The sequence below is a fragment of the Sphaerodactylus townsendi genome, linkage group LG06 (assembly GCF_021028975.2).
Source record: "Sphaerodactylus townsendi isolate TG3544 linkage group LG06, MPM_Stown_v2.3, whole genome shotgun sequence".
Classification (NCBI taxonomy): domain Eukaryota; kingdom Metazoa; phylum Chordata; class Lepidosauria; order Squamata; family Sphaerodactylidae; genus Sphaerodactylus; species Sphaerodactylus townsendi.
Window position 1 is genome coordinate 91,974,226 of NC_059430.1, and position 16,419 is coordinate 91,990,644.

Here is a 16,419-nt window from a genome sequence, read left to right on the forward strand (position 1 = left end):
CCCTGGGGAAATTTACTTCTAATTATGACTACACAAAAAATTCCCAATAGGACAAACAGCAGTTCCCTAGAACTGTGAAGGAAGGACAAAGTCCTCCTCTATGCATATCACTTTCCCCCTCTGTGCATACCACTGTCCCCCTCTGCATGCACCTGGGAAGCATGGAACCTCCAGCACATATGTGATCCAAAATCTTTGTGGCTGGCAACCATTAGCACCCCGCAACATGTGCATCTGCTCCCAAAAAAGCTTCAGCTTCTCTTGCAGGTTCCCTCTCAGGTCCTATTTGTAATTTTTGTTCAGTTTCAGCCAGTGGTGGAATCCAAAAATTTTAATAACAGGTTCCGATGGTGGTGGGATTCAAACAGTGGCGCCGCTGCACACACACACCTCCAGTCCCTATTGGGCAGGGAGGTTGCTTTAGTGACCCCTTCTCGGCACTCAGAAAAAATTAGTAACCACTTCTAGAAAAGTGGTGAGAACTGGTTGGATCCCACCTCTGGTTTCAGCCTTCTTGGAACATTTACAGTGTGGCCGTGGCCTCTAGAAGATCTCTGAAGAACTTCTGCAAGGATAGCATTAGAATGTAGTTACATCCCTGACACTGCAGACCCTGAAACCTGAAGTAGCATCAGGCCCATAAATTTGAGGCCAGCGAGCAGGCTTCTACCTGCCAGGGAGGTGTTCACAAAAAGTGCCCTTTGGTAGATTAATTGGCGGGGGGTGGGGTGGGGTGGGGTGGGGCAGGGGAGTGTCCTCAAATTGAGTCCAGTAGTGGCAAGGAAACTGCTGCATGGCTCTCCGAGTTCCTTGAAAGGTGGCAAAGTACAAATAGGATAATTCTCGTTCATAATTCATTTATCTAATGATGATCAACCCTGGTCAGTTCTGCCAAACCCAAATAAAATGTTTTGAGGCAGGAGATAAGACATTTCCTCCATGGAGTTCTGCCACTTTAGACGGAAACATTTTATTCCCAGCCTCAAAATGTTTTTATTTACGTGCTGTTTCCTAGTGATTTTTTTTCCTGAAAATGTTTTGAAAATGTTCTCATTTGCTGGGCGATTTCTTTAAGATGTTTCCCACACCTCCCAGATGTCCTTGCCAGCACCATTTTTTGAGCTTGCACCTGCCCTCGCACTGTATTTCATCAGATTTTTTTTATTTTGTGGGGTTGGGCCTTTGAAGCTACATAGACACGACCACTAGAGAACTTTAGCATGAGGCTCTGAAACATCAGATCCACGGAGGTTTTGAAACGAACCGAATGACTACAAAATGGTGGATAGGAATTGTTCTGAGGGGGTGAGGGCAAACAAATGAGTGGCGTTGACGACGTTTTCAATAATTTGTGGAGAATGGGCCATTAATTGCCATTGAGCAAGAAGCTAGATTGCTTTGGTTTCTGACTTGATTGGCATAGATTTAAAAAATGTCCCAAGCTCCATAGTTTGGAACATTTTTTGCAATTGCAGAAGAAGCAAAGTTCAAAGACATACATGAATATCAATTCTCCATGCAAAGAGGAGATTTCCATCTCATTGCCTGCTCCCCCCCCCCTTTCCAGGTAACTTGCACAAACTGACTGGAAACTGCAAGTAAGATTGAGAGCAAAAGTTCTCAATAGCTAAGACAGTGGCGAACCTATGGCACACATGCTGGAGGTGGCACTCAGAGCCCTCTCTGTGGGCACGCACGCACAGAATTCATCATGTAGGGTGGTGGAAAATCACCACCACCCCTACACACATAGGCTGGCCTGGGCCACTGGGCACAACTCGTTCAAAGTGTTGCACGGTTGCTTCACCAAGCTTACTCCTGAGTAACGTGCGCCTCAGAGCCAACTGTTTTTTCTAAACTAAAACCACAGTATTCAGGTTAAATTGCTGTGTTGGCACTTTGCGATAAATAAGTGGGTTTTGGGTTGCAATTTGGGCACTCGGCCTCAAAAAGGTTTGCCATCACTGAGCTAAGATATTTGAATATATAGCCTACTGCATCACTACTAGGAGGATGGTCCTAGGACACTTACCTGCCCAGAAGGGTTGCAAAGAATGGTGGTACACTCTGGGCTCACTATAAACTTGTCCAGATTTTTCCATAGAAAATGTATTGGAGGTTTATGAGTCATTTTAGAACTTGCTGTCCAAACCTGCAGCAACAAAACAGGAAGCAGTCAGACTACACAAATATGATAAGGAAAAAAGAAGAAAGAACAAATATATTATCTGAATTTATACTACACAACTATACACCCTACTGGCTGTTGAGATTTAGTGCTGCAGTGTAATACATGGGACCTTGAAGCATACCAAAAACCTTTGTTATATCTGCTCTGTTTATTCAGTTTTCATACCCTGACACTAGTTGTGTATCAAATATGATGTAACTTGGCAACCTCATAAAAATATAGACAAAGTAAACAAATAGACTTTGGCAGCATAACTTGTTCTTGCTATTGGGAGGTACATGCAGACTTGTTTGTAATGTTTACCATTACAAATTTCAAATTTAAAAACATGCTTACAGAAATTCAGACCATCTTCACTGATCTTTACTGTTCTTGTTTTACATTTCTGGATTCTTTACACCTTCAGTGCTGGATGTGGTGAAAGAAACCTCTTATTCAGAAAATTAGTGACCTTTGTAATGTGTGAGCACTTATGAGGTACTCAAAGTATGCATAGAAGACTCACGTTAAATAAGGGCATAAATAAAGCCACTCAGTCCCAAGTGCAATGCGAGCGTGACACTGTTTAAGAGTTCAAAGTTTCTCAGTTTTCAAATTTAGTATTACATCACAGAGCTGAGCACTTTTAAAGAAACTCTGCTGACTGAAAGGAGGATGTTTCCTTGATACTAGATTAGATTTTTTTGGTCGCAGGTAGCTGAAGAAAGGGAAAAAAATCTTTTTCATGGCAAAGTCAGTACAAAACAGAGGACAAACAGGGAATTAAAATAACAATTTTATCAGGAATACCAGTTGTGCCAGAGAGCTGGCCAGAAGAGCCACAAAGTAGCAGGCTTGAAATCGCCAACTGTAAACTAGAAACAACTGGAAAGAGTGAGGCAATGAGGCCAGCACCTAAGCAGCTAGTTGAAAAGCAGCCAGGAATGCTGGGATTGGTGCAGAATAGGACAGCAGAGTTTATCAGTTACAGCTACTGGTGCAAACCCCAAGACTGGGGAGAGATTTTTTTTAAAAAAATGGCTTAGGAGGAAGGAAGTGTGTTGATCCTGATGTGGGATGAGGCGTGGTGAAGGCAGGACAGTCTGGGGAGCCCTGCACTCTTCATGGCAGCAAAAAAATGAACAGCCCTGCTTGGCCTGAGGTGGCCTGAGAGTTCCTGCTGTGACAAGAAGGATTTTTGGGGTCTCTGCCTCAGGAAACAGGCTTTAGGTTCAGGCAATCACTGTATCCTCTGGCAGTTAATCACACTTTGCGTAAAGAAATATGTTCTTTTGTCCCTCCTGAATCCACTGCCAATCAGCTGAATTGGATATTCTGTACTGAAAAAAGAGTTTAGGCCTAGGTCAGTTGAGTAGGTGATATTTCGATAGACTTTAGGCCAGAACGGACTCTCAGATAGCTGATATGTGTAGAGGCTTGTGGTAATTTACATATTGAGAAATGGCTTGAGCCTTTGCTGTCCAAATGCTTGCCATAATGTGAAAAGATGGCGAGAAGAAGGGATAGGCTAGGTGAATGAGGAAGGAGGGGTTGATGAAGAACTGCAGAAGACAGTTTTTTTCTGAAGGGCAAAGCTTGTCTGACAAACTTTGAACTTGTAGAAGGACACAACAGAAACAGGTGAATTGGATAGCTGGAAGAATTTCCATTTCAAGTACCACATTTGGGGTTTTTTGGACCAAGCATGACAGGCTTGCAGTAAGGAAAGGCCCTTTCATGGTCTCGTGAGGTTCCTGACTTGGGTACCTCTCCCCCGCCCCTGAAAGCTTACAAAAATCCCAACCTCTAAGAGCTGGAGCCTCCAGTTACTCCCCCATATTTAGCTCTGTAGAAGTAGAATCTGTTTTTCTCTTTTATTTCACTTACTTTTATTTCAGAATTCGCTTTCATTCTGATTCTTGGGGAGAATTTGTAAGTTGATCTTGGGTGCCCATTAAGGTTCTGCTGGAGGATATAGCCTCCAATATCCTCTTCTGTGCAACGAGAACTATTAATTATCTTCAAAAAACGGCCACTTGGATGAAGTTCAACAATTTTAAGGTTCCCAATAGCACTAAAATATAATAGAAAAATGTATTAAGTTTTCACAAGGGGTTTAGAATTATGTGTACAGTCACTCATGGATTATTTTGCAAGGAGTCTGTTTTTCATGAGGGAGCATTTAAATATGCAACATCCCAGAGGCATCTCTAGGGAAAATGTAGCCCAGACCCCCCACTCCCCCCATATGGGCAGCTGCCCTCCCCCACCACAGCCAAACAACTTTTTTTGCACCAGGTCTTGAAGTCAGTGTATGGACCCAGGGGGAAGGAGGAGGGGTGTGGGGGTGATTTTCTGCCCCATGTGACTGAATGGCCGCAGCCCAGGGACATTTGAATCCATATGTCCCCCTGGGTGATACGCCCCTGCAACTCGCTCTCATAGGATTACTTGGGAAATTCCTGAAAGTTTGGGGGAATGCCTGGAATGGGCAGATTTGGGGAGGTGGCTCAGATGGGATTTAATTTCATAGAATTTGCCCTCTGAAGCTGCCTTTTCATTCAGAGGAATTGATCTCTATAGTCTGGAGTTCAACTGAAATTCCAGGATAGTTGTAATTGCAATGAATTAGCAGAGTAAATAATAGGGCAGAGATGCAAATGAGTCGTTTTGTAAAACTTTACTAGATAACCAATATACTTACACTAAACATAGAAACAGCAAACTCTATCTATGCTAGTGCTCAGTCTGGATATCTGTGCAATCTATATGTCCCTGTTTGTCCGTCTTGAATGAATAAAGGAGAGACGTTTCCATAAGCTCATGCAATTCTACCCATGTGACTTCAACAGTTAACTCAACGGCAAATTTTCAGCTCAATGACAAATTTTCTGTTTCAAGCTCAGCGGAAGGATATCTTCAGCAGCACCGTAGCTTTACTGGCATAGAGATTTGAAGCAGTGGTCAAACATCTGCTTTGCCTGCAGCAGTTCCCAGGTTTGATCCCTGGCATCTCCATTTAAAAGGTTCAAGTAGGCGGTAATAAGAAAGGCTTCAGCCTGAGTTCCTAGAGCAGGGGTATCAAACATGTGGCTAGAGGGCCTTGAGAGAGCTTATTAGGCCCATGATCCAGTTGAATTACATTCCCACCCCTGCTCCCAATTGGGATTAAGTCCAGGAATGCCCCTGATCCCAATCTGGCCTGGTGAGTCCACATCTGCTACGGCACCCCCACTCCTGTGCTGACCACTTCCCCCAGTGCCATTCTGGGCTGAGGAGTCTGCAGTGGCCTTGCCAGCTGCAGCAGCCATCCCCCCATTGCTGACCACCTCCCCCGGTACCTATCTGGGCTTGCAGAGGCAGCTACCCCCTGCAACGCCAACAACCTCCTGCAGTGCCAACAACCTCCCCCAGTGCCAATCTGGTCAGCAAGCCTGCTAGGGACTCGCCAGCCAAGGCAGCCACTCGCCACCCAGAACCTGGCCCAACCAAGTCACATTTATGTCCTATCTGGCCCTCATAACAATAAATTTGACACGCCTGCTCTAGATAGCCACTGCCTGTGAGAGGACACTGACTTGGATGGACCAGGGGTCAGACACTATAAGACCAACTCCATCCCAGGAAGATTTTTAAAAAAAAATAGAAATGCATATAAAGAAAGTTGACAACTGAATGACTAGTTTGCGCCTGGTACAACTGGCAGGGCTAATGAAGTGATCCTGGTGAAAACTGAAAACAATAACACTTTTTACAGAACATGCAGAAAAACAGGAAGGGAGCTTGTCTCTTGGGTCTTGCAGCATTTCATTGCACTTTGTGCTTCTACTTATCTGTATAAAATTGCTCTGCTAGAAGTATTCTCAAAGGAGGACACAAAATAAGTAAAATACTGATTGCTTCTTTGTTGACCATTTGTGTTTTATTTTGGAGAGGTTCTGTATGCTTTTGATTTTAAGTATTTTGCATCTAAGCTGAACAGTGAAGCTGTTTTGTTCCAGGGAACAGCACTTGTAACCCAAATCCATCATTATTATTAGCACAGGAAATAGGTCAAGATCCCAGAGATACACATTGTAAACAGCCTATTCAAATAATTTCTCTTCACTTAACTGGATGATCAGAGGACTGTAAGGGAATAATTTCTCAGGGATGGTCAGTTAGATCTGGTTTCTTCCAGACAACTGACCTATGTGAGACCAGCAAAACATTATTTCCTCTGGCTGACAGATGAGAGCAAACACTTCCTAAATTTGCAGTCAAAAAATGTCAGTTCATGCAGGTGATAGTCACATGGAGAAGGAATGTAATTGTCCTATGAGTCACACTAATCCAGCACTTTAGCTTCTTGGCAGTTATTAGGAACCTGGGTCAACTCTGGTGAGTACACAGAGCAGGCATGAAGCTGGAGCTGAGTTTGTGATTTGGAGCTGGGAAAGGCAGGCTGGAGGAAAAGGCACTATAAGCGGAGTACAAATTTGACATGGTTCCTGCCAAAAACTAAGATGGGACCATTTAAAAAACAACAACATCCAGTGCAAAAGGCAAGGGAAGAGGAATGTAGATGAGATATTAGTTTTCTGTCCCAATCATAACAGCTCTGCATGCAAACGTCATTTTGCCTGCAAGCTGCTCCCATTTCTTTGTATTCAAACATTCCACAAGTTACATACCAGCTTGATTAGGCAAGAACTGGATATGATTTGATGCATGGCAGGGACTGTGCCTTGGAGGGTGGCACACGTTATTTCTAGAATTGTCCTAGATTTGGAGCTGCTTTTCTATAATATTCAGTTATTATGTTTTCACTTAAAACATACAGTAGTCCCTTCATCAGGGCAGAGCCAAGGGGACAGAGCTGTTAATTCATCGCACCAAACAAGGCACCCTTCTGGATCTGCACTGCCACCAGCGGATTCAAACTACGCTTGTGTCTGTGCTGAAGGGTATTGGCTTGGATCCAGCTGATGAATGTTTTGGTCCAGGAAGGGACACCTTTGTCCTCTTATGCTGCAGATGGCCAACAAGTCAAGACCCTGAAGTGCAGCATCACCCTGCAGGTTACGATTCACCTGTATGATCTCCCACCACCACCTGTAGCTACTCATTGGACTGCTATGACATCACAGATTTTTTTTAAAAAAAATTGTCTGCTAAGCAGGAAGACTCAGTCATGTTGTAAGAAAAGTTGAATTGGTGGCCAGAGTGGAAAACCTTGCATGGGGTGTATAGAGAGAAAGGGCATGTGTTACACAGAGTCTTTAGGAGGCAAGGCAGCCAAGGTTTGGGTTACATTGGATACAAGAAGTTCCAAGTGGAGAAAAATCTCGAACACGTTCTAGGGACAGGAAAATGAGAGCTGTAGAGAAGCAAAGAGGTTTAAATGCTATGTGATTCAAAGTAACGAAGTAAGAGCCCTTTGGGGATTGGGCGGTATATTAAGTCAAATAAATAATAATAATAATAATAATAATAAGATTGACATACATATTCCTCCTATATTGCTTGAAGTTCATCACATTACCATATCCCTCAGTCCATAACACTGCCAAATTACAAGTTGTTTTTTGAAATTCCCTTTAATTATGTTTTGCTATGGGAGGAAGGAGATCTGTTTGAAAAACAGAAATTCAAAGTCCCTCAGGTACAATGAACTAGATGCATGGTTCTTTGGATCCCAGGCTTTGATCGGGACATAATAAACCGTTTAGATCCAACAGAAATGCCTGGGGGAGTTCCTCAGCAAGACCTGCCTGTGTTGGTCTTCTCCAGCTGTTATTCAGGAATTTCGTGTGCATGGAACCTTGAGCAGAAATAGATGGAAAAAATTACGTAAGCTTCTGATAGAGTGTTTCCCTCATAGCATAGCCATACCTGCACGCAGAGGAACTGAAGGATTTTGCAGGAACAGGCTTCTCTTGGGCTTTTCCCGCCATGAGGTCCCACAAGGAGGGGGCTTCCCTGCCCTTTGGAAATAAATCTGGGATGTGATCCTGACCTTGACTGAGAATATTGCTTTCATGACTGAAAGAACTGGGGCACACATTTTCTTGATTTTGTGGGGTATAGCTGCAACTGGGACCTGTCAAGCAAAAGAGTAAAACAGAGGAGAGATGTAAGAAATTACTTTTCAAAAAACAGGTCTAATATTCAGAACCTTTTATGGAGATGATTTTGCATAACAGAACTTATTTTTGTTTTGTTACACTGTTAAATGCAAAATGGTGCTCCCCAAGACAACTACGGCTATAAAATGAGACACAGCTGGCAAAATGAATATTTTGCTAGTGTCATGCAGATTTATTACTTTGCTGGAATTACCTTTAGTAGCTAAACCATAATAAATTGGGCCATCAGTGGAATAGCTGTTACTATGAAATTGCTGGATGTGTTGAGAGTGTAGCATCAGCCAAGAGCTGGTAACAAATCTATTGCGTCTTTTTTCATCTACAGAATGATTATGCTAATATCCCATAATAAGACTCTCTTCGTTTTTTCTTTCTTTCACAGTTCTCCCATAATAGGAGACTGCCTCTGGACCTTAGAGAGCGGGGACGTGTGTTTTGGCCAGAAAAAGTTTTGTTGTTGTTGTTGGAGACAACAATCTGACTAGAACCACAGAGAACTGGTTGAGTCAGCAGTTTCCAGCCAGTTTCGTTTTCAGAATCAAACTTTGGACCCAGAACTGTGGACCCAGAATTTGGTTTCCAGAACCAAATTTTGGCCCCATAAGTCTGAATTTACTTTGTATGGTGACTCTGCCAGGGCTAGCCCAAGCCTTTGCATATGGAGAGTACATTCCAGTCTCTGATCTCTCTACTCCATTGTTCCCTCTAATCCCCTTCTAGATAACTTGCTCTAGTAACTATTAGGACAAATTTAACTTGATTCTTTATTAACATGCATATGCAGTATGCAGTGATGAAAACAACAACAACCGTGTAACGTAAGATAGTGCCTCTAGGGACAGGTCTTGCTTTCCAAAATACAGCTGAAGTGTTGGCTCAGATTAAGTACTGAAGTTTGTTCTTCTAGGAATCACTTCATACACTATGATTTTCTCACAGAGATATTGTTTTACATAGAAAATGTTCATACATATCATTTGTAGTTAAAGATCCCAGATAGGACAACTGGTTATATTCATGGTATGTCTTATCAGTAATTTTTAGCATGAAGTTGTCCTTTTTCACAGCTGCTGCATACCCACTGGGGCAAAGCAACATACAGGTTGTTTGTACGTGAGAGCACTCAATCAGGTTGTTTCAGATCTGGAAAGGAGCCCAGATCTTAATGAGATCCCTGGCTGTTTTTCCACTGCGAAATTGTACTGTTGTTAGCACGGGAAATATTCTGGTGCGGTCGAGAGTTTTCCATGGCTCCCGGTGCCGCACCGTGGCAGATAAGCTCCCAGATCTACCACAGGGCATTTTGACCATGGAAAAAAGGCCCTTTGAGTATCTTCTGCCTAAAATGTTTGGGAACTGCAGACACGAAGTTCCCAGTGTGTGGTGTAATTTGACTCTCAGAAAAAGACTGAGTAATACCTCTGGTCCTGAATTTATATAGTTGACTATATCTTAATTGTGTCTTAGTTCTTCATCATTTTGACCACAGGAGCAAAAATTCAGGGCCTCCTCTTCTCTCCTTCTGTTCTTTTCTTCCACCTGTCATATTTTTATCCCACCCTTACTCTAAAGAGCTCAGGGGGACATGTTTGGATTTCTCCACCTCCATTTTATTCTAACCCTGTGAAGTACATGAGGCTGAGATGGAGTGATTGGCCCAAGGGCACACAGTGAGCTTCTTGAGTGGGGATTTGAACCCAGAGCTTCACAATCCAGATACCAAAGCCATTGGCTCCCTGGTAGCTTTTTAATGTTCACTCATGTGACATTTCAGAGCCCAGTTCTAATAAAATTGTCATTTATTATTTTAATGAAAAGTTTTCTTTTAAGGGAAGTCTTCTAAATGGGTTTCCAGTAGTCTGAAAAAAAGAATGTTTATAAAACCTTGTTGAGCTACCTGTAGCTTACCTAAAATTTTATTTAGTGTAGAAAGGGATTTTTCAGAAGATCTGGCATCTCCATGGAACAGATTGGCTATTGACTGGGATTCCATGAACCGTGAATAGATTACTTTCTCCGAAGGCTTTGATGAGATGGTTGGTTTGGATTCTGAGTTCTGCTGTAACTGGAATTGACATTGTGTTGCCTCCATTCTGTATGGGCTTTAAAAACCACCATTGTAAAATTACATTTACTGACAATTCCAAATAATTAGTTTTCTGGTTGTGGCAATGCATTTTGATTTTTTTCTCTTCAGCAACAAAAACATGAATAAAAACCACAGTAACAAATCAGATTCCTTGGCTCCCAGTATCCAGCATCTCTATATACATTTGGAATTGGGAAAGAGTGAATATGCCCAGTTAGCAAATGTTCATTGTATGGCCAGACAGGCTATTTCTTCTGCTGCTAAGAACCTTACCCCAAGTTGTTGTCCCAAGCAAGGGACATCGCACACCATTCCCAGCCAAGTCCAAACCAACCCCCTTCACTGGTAGGGTTGCCAGGCAGTGACTGCCAGCCAGCAGAAAGGTGGTGTGCAGTGTCATGGGAAACTTTGAAAAAAATAAAATAAAATAGGGAGCTTTATGCAGCTTCATATATTTGTGGGATGTGTCAAAGCATAGCTCTGGGGGTCACCAGAAACCCTAGAGTTTCTGGTAAGTTTAATGACTTGCATTAAAATGAATCCTCACCACCATTCCAAGGAGCAGCAAATAGGACCTGGGGGAAGTCAAGGAGAGGCTTGGTTTGGGCCTTGCCATGGCTAGCAGATGATGCCAGGCACTGGCTTACCATTCATCCATTCCTCCCAGCACAAAAAAAGGATATCTGTGAAATGTCTTAAAAAGAAACAAGTGCCACTTTTCACTCTACACAGAATAAGGTGACTAGGGGACATCTTTTAAAAAGGTGGCTAAGATTATCTTCTGTGTGTCTGCATAGCTATGAAGACTGTTCTTTGGGAAAAAATAGGAAAGCACCCTCCTCACTGTACCATTCCAAAGTTTGACTGGCTTGACCAAAGACCAACTGTTCCCCATCTCTGTCATTTAGGAATCATGACAACAGTTGGGGGCTGGATATGCTGAAATTGGTGAGGGAGAGGAGAAGGTTTCTATGCAGCAATTCTTAAGCTTTTTGCTGTCACACCTCCCTTAGGACAGATTTTATGAATCACAACTGCCATGAATCCAGCTTAAACTTTAGGCAAGGTGATTCTGCATTTTTAGGGCATCTCTATATACATTTGGAATTGGGAAAGAATGAATCTCTATATACATTTCTGTCTCTCAGATCCATCCTAAAATATATACATTTCTGTCTCTCAGATCCATCCATTTCTGTCTCTCAGATCCATCCTAAAAATGCAAATCCAGAGCCTAAAATTCAGACTCTGGGGTAAACTAAAAATGCATATTCACTGAAATGAACATAAAAACATGCAATAAAACAGTTTTGTGGAAATAAATTTTAGGAATTTTGTGTATGTAAAATATGGATTAAAAAATTATTGTTGAGAGACAATTCATTCCTCCCTGGGAGTCTGTCTGTACCTCCCCTGGGGAGGTATACCCCAGAGATTAAGAACCCCAGGGCTAACCAGAGGAAGATTCATTGGAAAGGAGGTGGTGCAGACCGCACTGGGGGGAAGCCAAATTGTTTCACATTCCTTTTCACTGCTAGGGGATTCAGGGGGTTCTGAAGGTTCTGTAGAACCTGTTGATAAAATTTTCTTTTTCACTTTTTTAATACTTACAATATTTTAATTAAGTATTAATATTTTAATACTTAAAATTAAAAAGTGATATTAAAATATTTTAAATACTTTTTAGCAGTCATTATTTGAATCCCACCACCATCAGAACCTGTTAAAATTTGAATCCCACCACTGGAGGTATTCATACGTCTAACCTCCTTGAGACTTGCTGGCTAGAATGTTGCACTTCTCTGAGACATCCCTGGCTCCTGCCTATGGAGCTGGAAGTTGAGACAGACTTAAAAAAAAATAACAACACTTGCAGGTCTCTAAAGTGTGTTAATTGAAGCTCAGACATTAATCTATTGTGACTGACAATTAATTTTCTGTAATTCATGAAGCGATGCTATTTTTATGGCAAGATGTATGGAGTTGCAGGTAGGTAGAAGTAGGAAATGCTTTTGACAGGGTGCCTGGCTGTCCTCTGGAATCTTCGGGGTGTGTGTGTGTGTGTGCGGTGGGGGAGGTTGAGATCCATGCTTTCCCTCAACATCTATCTGTTTTGTATTATTTAGTGTCTTCAATCTTTTCCTTCCCAACAATCTTTATAAAAAATAAAGTTATTGGAAGTGATATTTTTTCTAGTGTGGTCTATTATCTACTGGTGTGGTCTGCCCAATAACTGCAAACTTGACTTAATATTCTTTAGTGTAGTAACAATTATCCGTGTGAGAGAGACAGAATGGAAACGTTTCAAATAATTACTCCTTCATGCTCACGGGGAACCCAAAATGGCTGACATCAGTCTCCTCTTTTCCGTACCATCCTCACAGTATTAGGCTGAGAATGTCTGCCCAAGGCCACTCAGTGAAGTTTCCCTGACAGAATAAGGATTCAAACTTCTGTCTCTCAGATCCATGTCTGACAATATTAAATAAAGAAATGGGAGCTAAAAATGATACTGAGAGAGGAAAACTGATCCCACATCAGATCCCACATTAAAATTCTGGGCTTTGGATATAGCATGTGAAAAAGCAGGCACACTGGGGCAGGCTGAAGGTCAGGAAGATAGAGGTGCCCAGTGTGAGGTTCCCAGACCACCATGCAGCTTTGATGTGGTGTGGTGGGGCTTATTTAACAACAGGGGTGTGTCCATTCTTGGCAGGGTTTGGACCTGATGAATAATGAGAGGGATAGACAGCTTTATTTGTTTAGGATATCTGTGACAATGTGCCCTTTATTTTACAATACCAGTTTTTTTAACATGCCTGTTCTCAGGTATAGCCCAATCTCATCCTACTGTGGAAGCTAAGCATGGGTAGTACTTGGGGGGGGGGGGGTGGTGATGACCATCAAGGATCACTCTGCAGAGAAAAGCAATGGCAAACCACAGCTATTTCTTACTTGCTTTGAGAGCCCATAAGTTGCCTGTCACTTGACTGTACTTTAAGCAGACAGCATGCTTTGGAAGGAGAGCCTCTAAGACAATCATGACTATACTGACTTGCTGCTTATTGCAAAGTACCTTTTCTCCTAGAGTTACCAAATTTAAAACACTACCGCAGTTATTCTGAGGAATTTTGTGCAAGGGCAAGCACGCATTTGAAACCCTACAGGGAAACAAATCACTGGGGGAAAGAATCTGGAGCAGAAAAATGGCAAATGATTATCCTGCCCCATGCTATTGAGGTACTCCAAATTGTCGAAGGCTTTCAAGGCTGGATTCAACTGGTTGTGGTGGGTTTTCAGGGCTGTGTGGCCGTGGTTTGGTAGGTTTTGTTCCTAAAGTTTCACCTGCATCTGTGGTTGGCATCTTCAGAGGTGTGTCTGTTACAGTGTGTTACACAGTGTATAACAGACTTCCCTCTGTGATACACCTCTGAAAACGTGCTTGGGGGAATGTTTTGGGAAGAGCAGGTTGCAAAGGTTCAGCAGAGTTGCAAACTGACATGATGTCAGGCAGGGAGATCGGGGGCAGGCGGCGGGGCAGGGACATCAGGCAGTTGGGCGGGAAAAATAAACTGCTCCTGCAGTGTTTGCACAGTAGCGAATTCAGTGTGGGATTTTTGAAAAGAACCATCAATTGCGAAAGTACAAAAGACAGCCTCAAAAGAAGCATGTAAGGAAACATCCTATAGATTATTCACTTACCCATTTATATATCCACATGTGCGTATCAGGGAAGTAATTTCTTGTTGCAGGTTAGCATTTTTTTCCTGAATAGCATCTACAGCTTTTATCTTGGTTTGAAGGTGATCATATACTTCCTTTTAAAAAAGAAATTAAAAGATGAAGAAGGAAACTGAGTAGCTGAATGTCTGTGATTGGAATTTTATACATTCATACATGGGGTTAATACATAGTGTGGATTGAATTAATTTGTAGAAGATATTGGCCTGTCCAGAGTTACTTAGAATTGTGAGCCCTCTCCCCCCCCCCCAAAAATATTTCTTTTTATTTTCCTGGACTAATTTATATTTTTTTCTTACTGCGCAGAAAGTTTTAAGTTGGTCCGCGGAGGGCAGGTCTACCGAACGCTTTTCAGTTGGAGAAAGATGGGTCTTCTAAATGGATAACATTCTCATATTTGTGTCTGTGTAGCTATGGGTGATAACTATATGTTGCTGGAATCGGAAGGACCAGTCTTGTAGATCTCATATTTGTATATCTTTGCAAGCCTGAACGTAGAGATGTGCAAGTTATATTTTGGCCAAGATGGCGACTGGATGGATAAAGAACCATAAGGGGGTTGCAATTCCTGTTAGTCGCACATTCAAGTTGTGCCTGAAACCACTTAGATTTTTGTATTTTCCATTTTTTATATACTTTTTCCTCATTCCCATTTTATAGCAGCTTACTGAGCCATCTGGTTGAAATGAGCAGATTGCTGTTGGAACATCTCATCATCTGCCTTTACTTTGCTCAATAAAACTGTATCTGATGTGATTATTCCTCCTGATGCTTCCCAGGCATGCTTGCTGCATTATTTTTTTTCTTATAGAACCCTTGGTTACAATTGACCATATGTTTAAATATGCACAAGGCAAAATTCTTCTGTGCACAGAACCTCAAATCAGAGTAAGAGTCTTGCGACATGCCAAACAATCTGCAGCTCTACTTATTTATGTAAAGCTTTAGTTAGCAATACGGATCTAAAAAATACCTCTTATGGAAACATGCTCTCCACTTAAGGATACATCATACAAAACCCTCATATTCATGCCAAGATGGTTCTCTGTTGGTTAAAAGGACAAGAAACAGGGGAGAGGTAAATTGCTCTTAATCATCTCCCATCTCAGTGATGGCTGTCACAAGTTACTTCAGGTTTGGCCATGCAAATACTTCTATTGTAGCCAGCAGAGGACAATTGGCCATCTCACACTTTGACAGGAAATGTGACACCTTGAGAGGGTAGAGATGTAGGGGTGCCAAATGCTACATTATATATCTTCCTGAGAATAACAGGAAGAGAAGGATTCACCCTAAGGTAGGGGTCAAACAGAAGAGATAAGTTCCCACAATACTAGGGGTATGAGGTCCATTTCAGCTGGCTCCATCCAGAGATAATTTGAAGGAAGGAGATCCTCCATCTTGATGGTCCTATTACAACATGAAGCTAAAAAAGGCAGCCATCCTGGACAAAGGCTGATAGAATGCTATAACTTTCAGAGTAACGAACCTACCCTAGAATAACACCAGACAGGGTATGTTTAGAGGAGGGACAGAAGTCTTATGTACTTTGCATCAACCTGTTGCTGTACAGAGTATATGTGTAATCATTTTCTTTATAATAAACTAGCGGGCCCGGCAATGCATTGCTGTGGCTCAGTCTGGTGAAGTGGAAAAGAAAGAAAAGGGGAAATGAACAGTTCGAACATGTGTCATTGCACAATGCTTGTAAGGGAGGGGAGGGGCAAGGGGCCCCTCCCTCCCCTCCCTCGCTCCCATTCCCTTGCACGGCACCCCGCCCCATCCCTCCCTAACGTTCCCCTTCCTCTGCTAGGGTGGGTGGGCCATGTCCAGGTGGCGGACCCTGTCCATTTCACTCCCTTCCCTTGCAGGCAAATTACCTAGCTTAAAACACGCTGGGAGGCATGAGCTACATTGTGTTCAAATTTCAGAGCGTTTGGTCCAGCAAACCCCCAGACCCTCCCTCATTTTTATTACGTTGTATGTTGGAAGTTTGTTCTCCATAACCATGTTAAGCCCCACTTGAACATTTTAATAAAAAGGCACTGGGGGAGGAGAGGAGGTTGGTCAATAGATTGCGAGCTCTGTGGAGTATGCAAGTGCGGTAAGCTCTATCTGCAGTTATTAACTGGAGTGAGTAGGAGACATGGGCACTAGGCACAGCCTATAAACAGCAACACAGACAGCAACCACAACTCCGAGTGCTAGGAGTATTGGCCTTCGTATTGAGAGATATTTTGAATGATCAGTTAGTGGCAGCATACATAACCAGAAAGAAGTGAAGAATCACA

General features: G+C 42.4%; 1 protein-coding gene across 2 annotated transcripts in view; it reads right to left on the reverse strand.

The window, feature by feature from the left end:
- The window catches only part of LMNTD1 (lamin tail domain containing 1), a 175,820-nt gene that overhangs the window by 46,951 nt on the left and 112,450 nt on the right, over nucleotides 1-16,419 (reverse strand). For both annotated transcript variants that reach the window (XM_048499424.1, XM_048499425.1), the window contains exons 3-7: nucleotides 14,090-14,205; nucleotides 10,207-10,400; nucleotides 8,045-8,252; nucleotides 4,058-4,244; nucleotides 2,033-2,152 (exon numbers count right to left, since the gene is read on the reverse strand). In XM_048499424.1, the coding sequence (XP_048355381.1) occupies nucleotides 2,033-2,152; nucleotides 4,058-4,244; nucleotides 8,045-8,252; nucleotides 10,207-10,400; nucleotides 14,090-14,205 (825 nt within the window). The remainder of the gene's footprint in view (nucleotides 1-2,032; nucleotides 2,153-4,057; nucleotides 4,245-8,044; nucleotides 8,253-10,206; nucleotides 10,401-14,089; nucleotides 14,206-16,419) is intronic.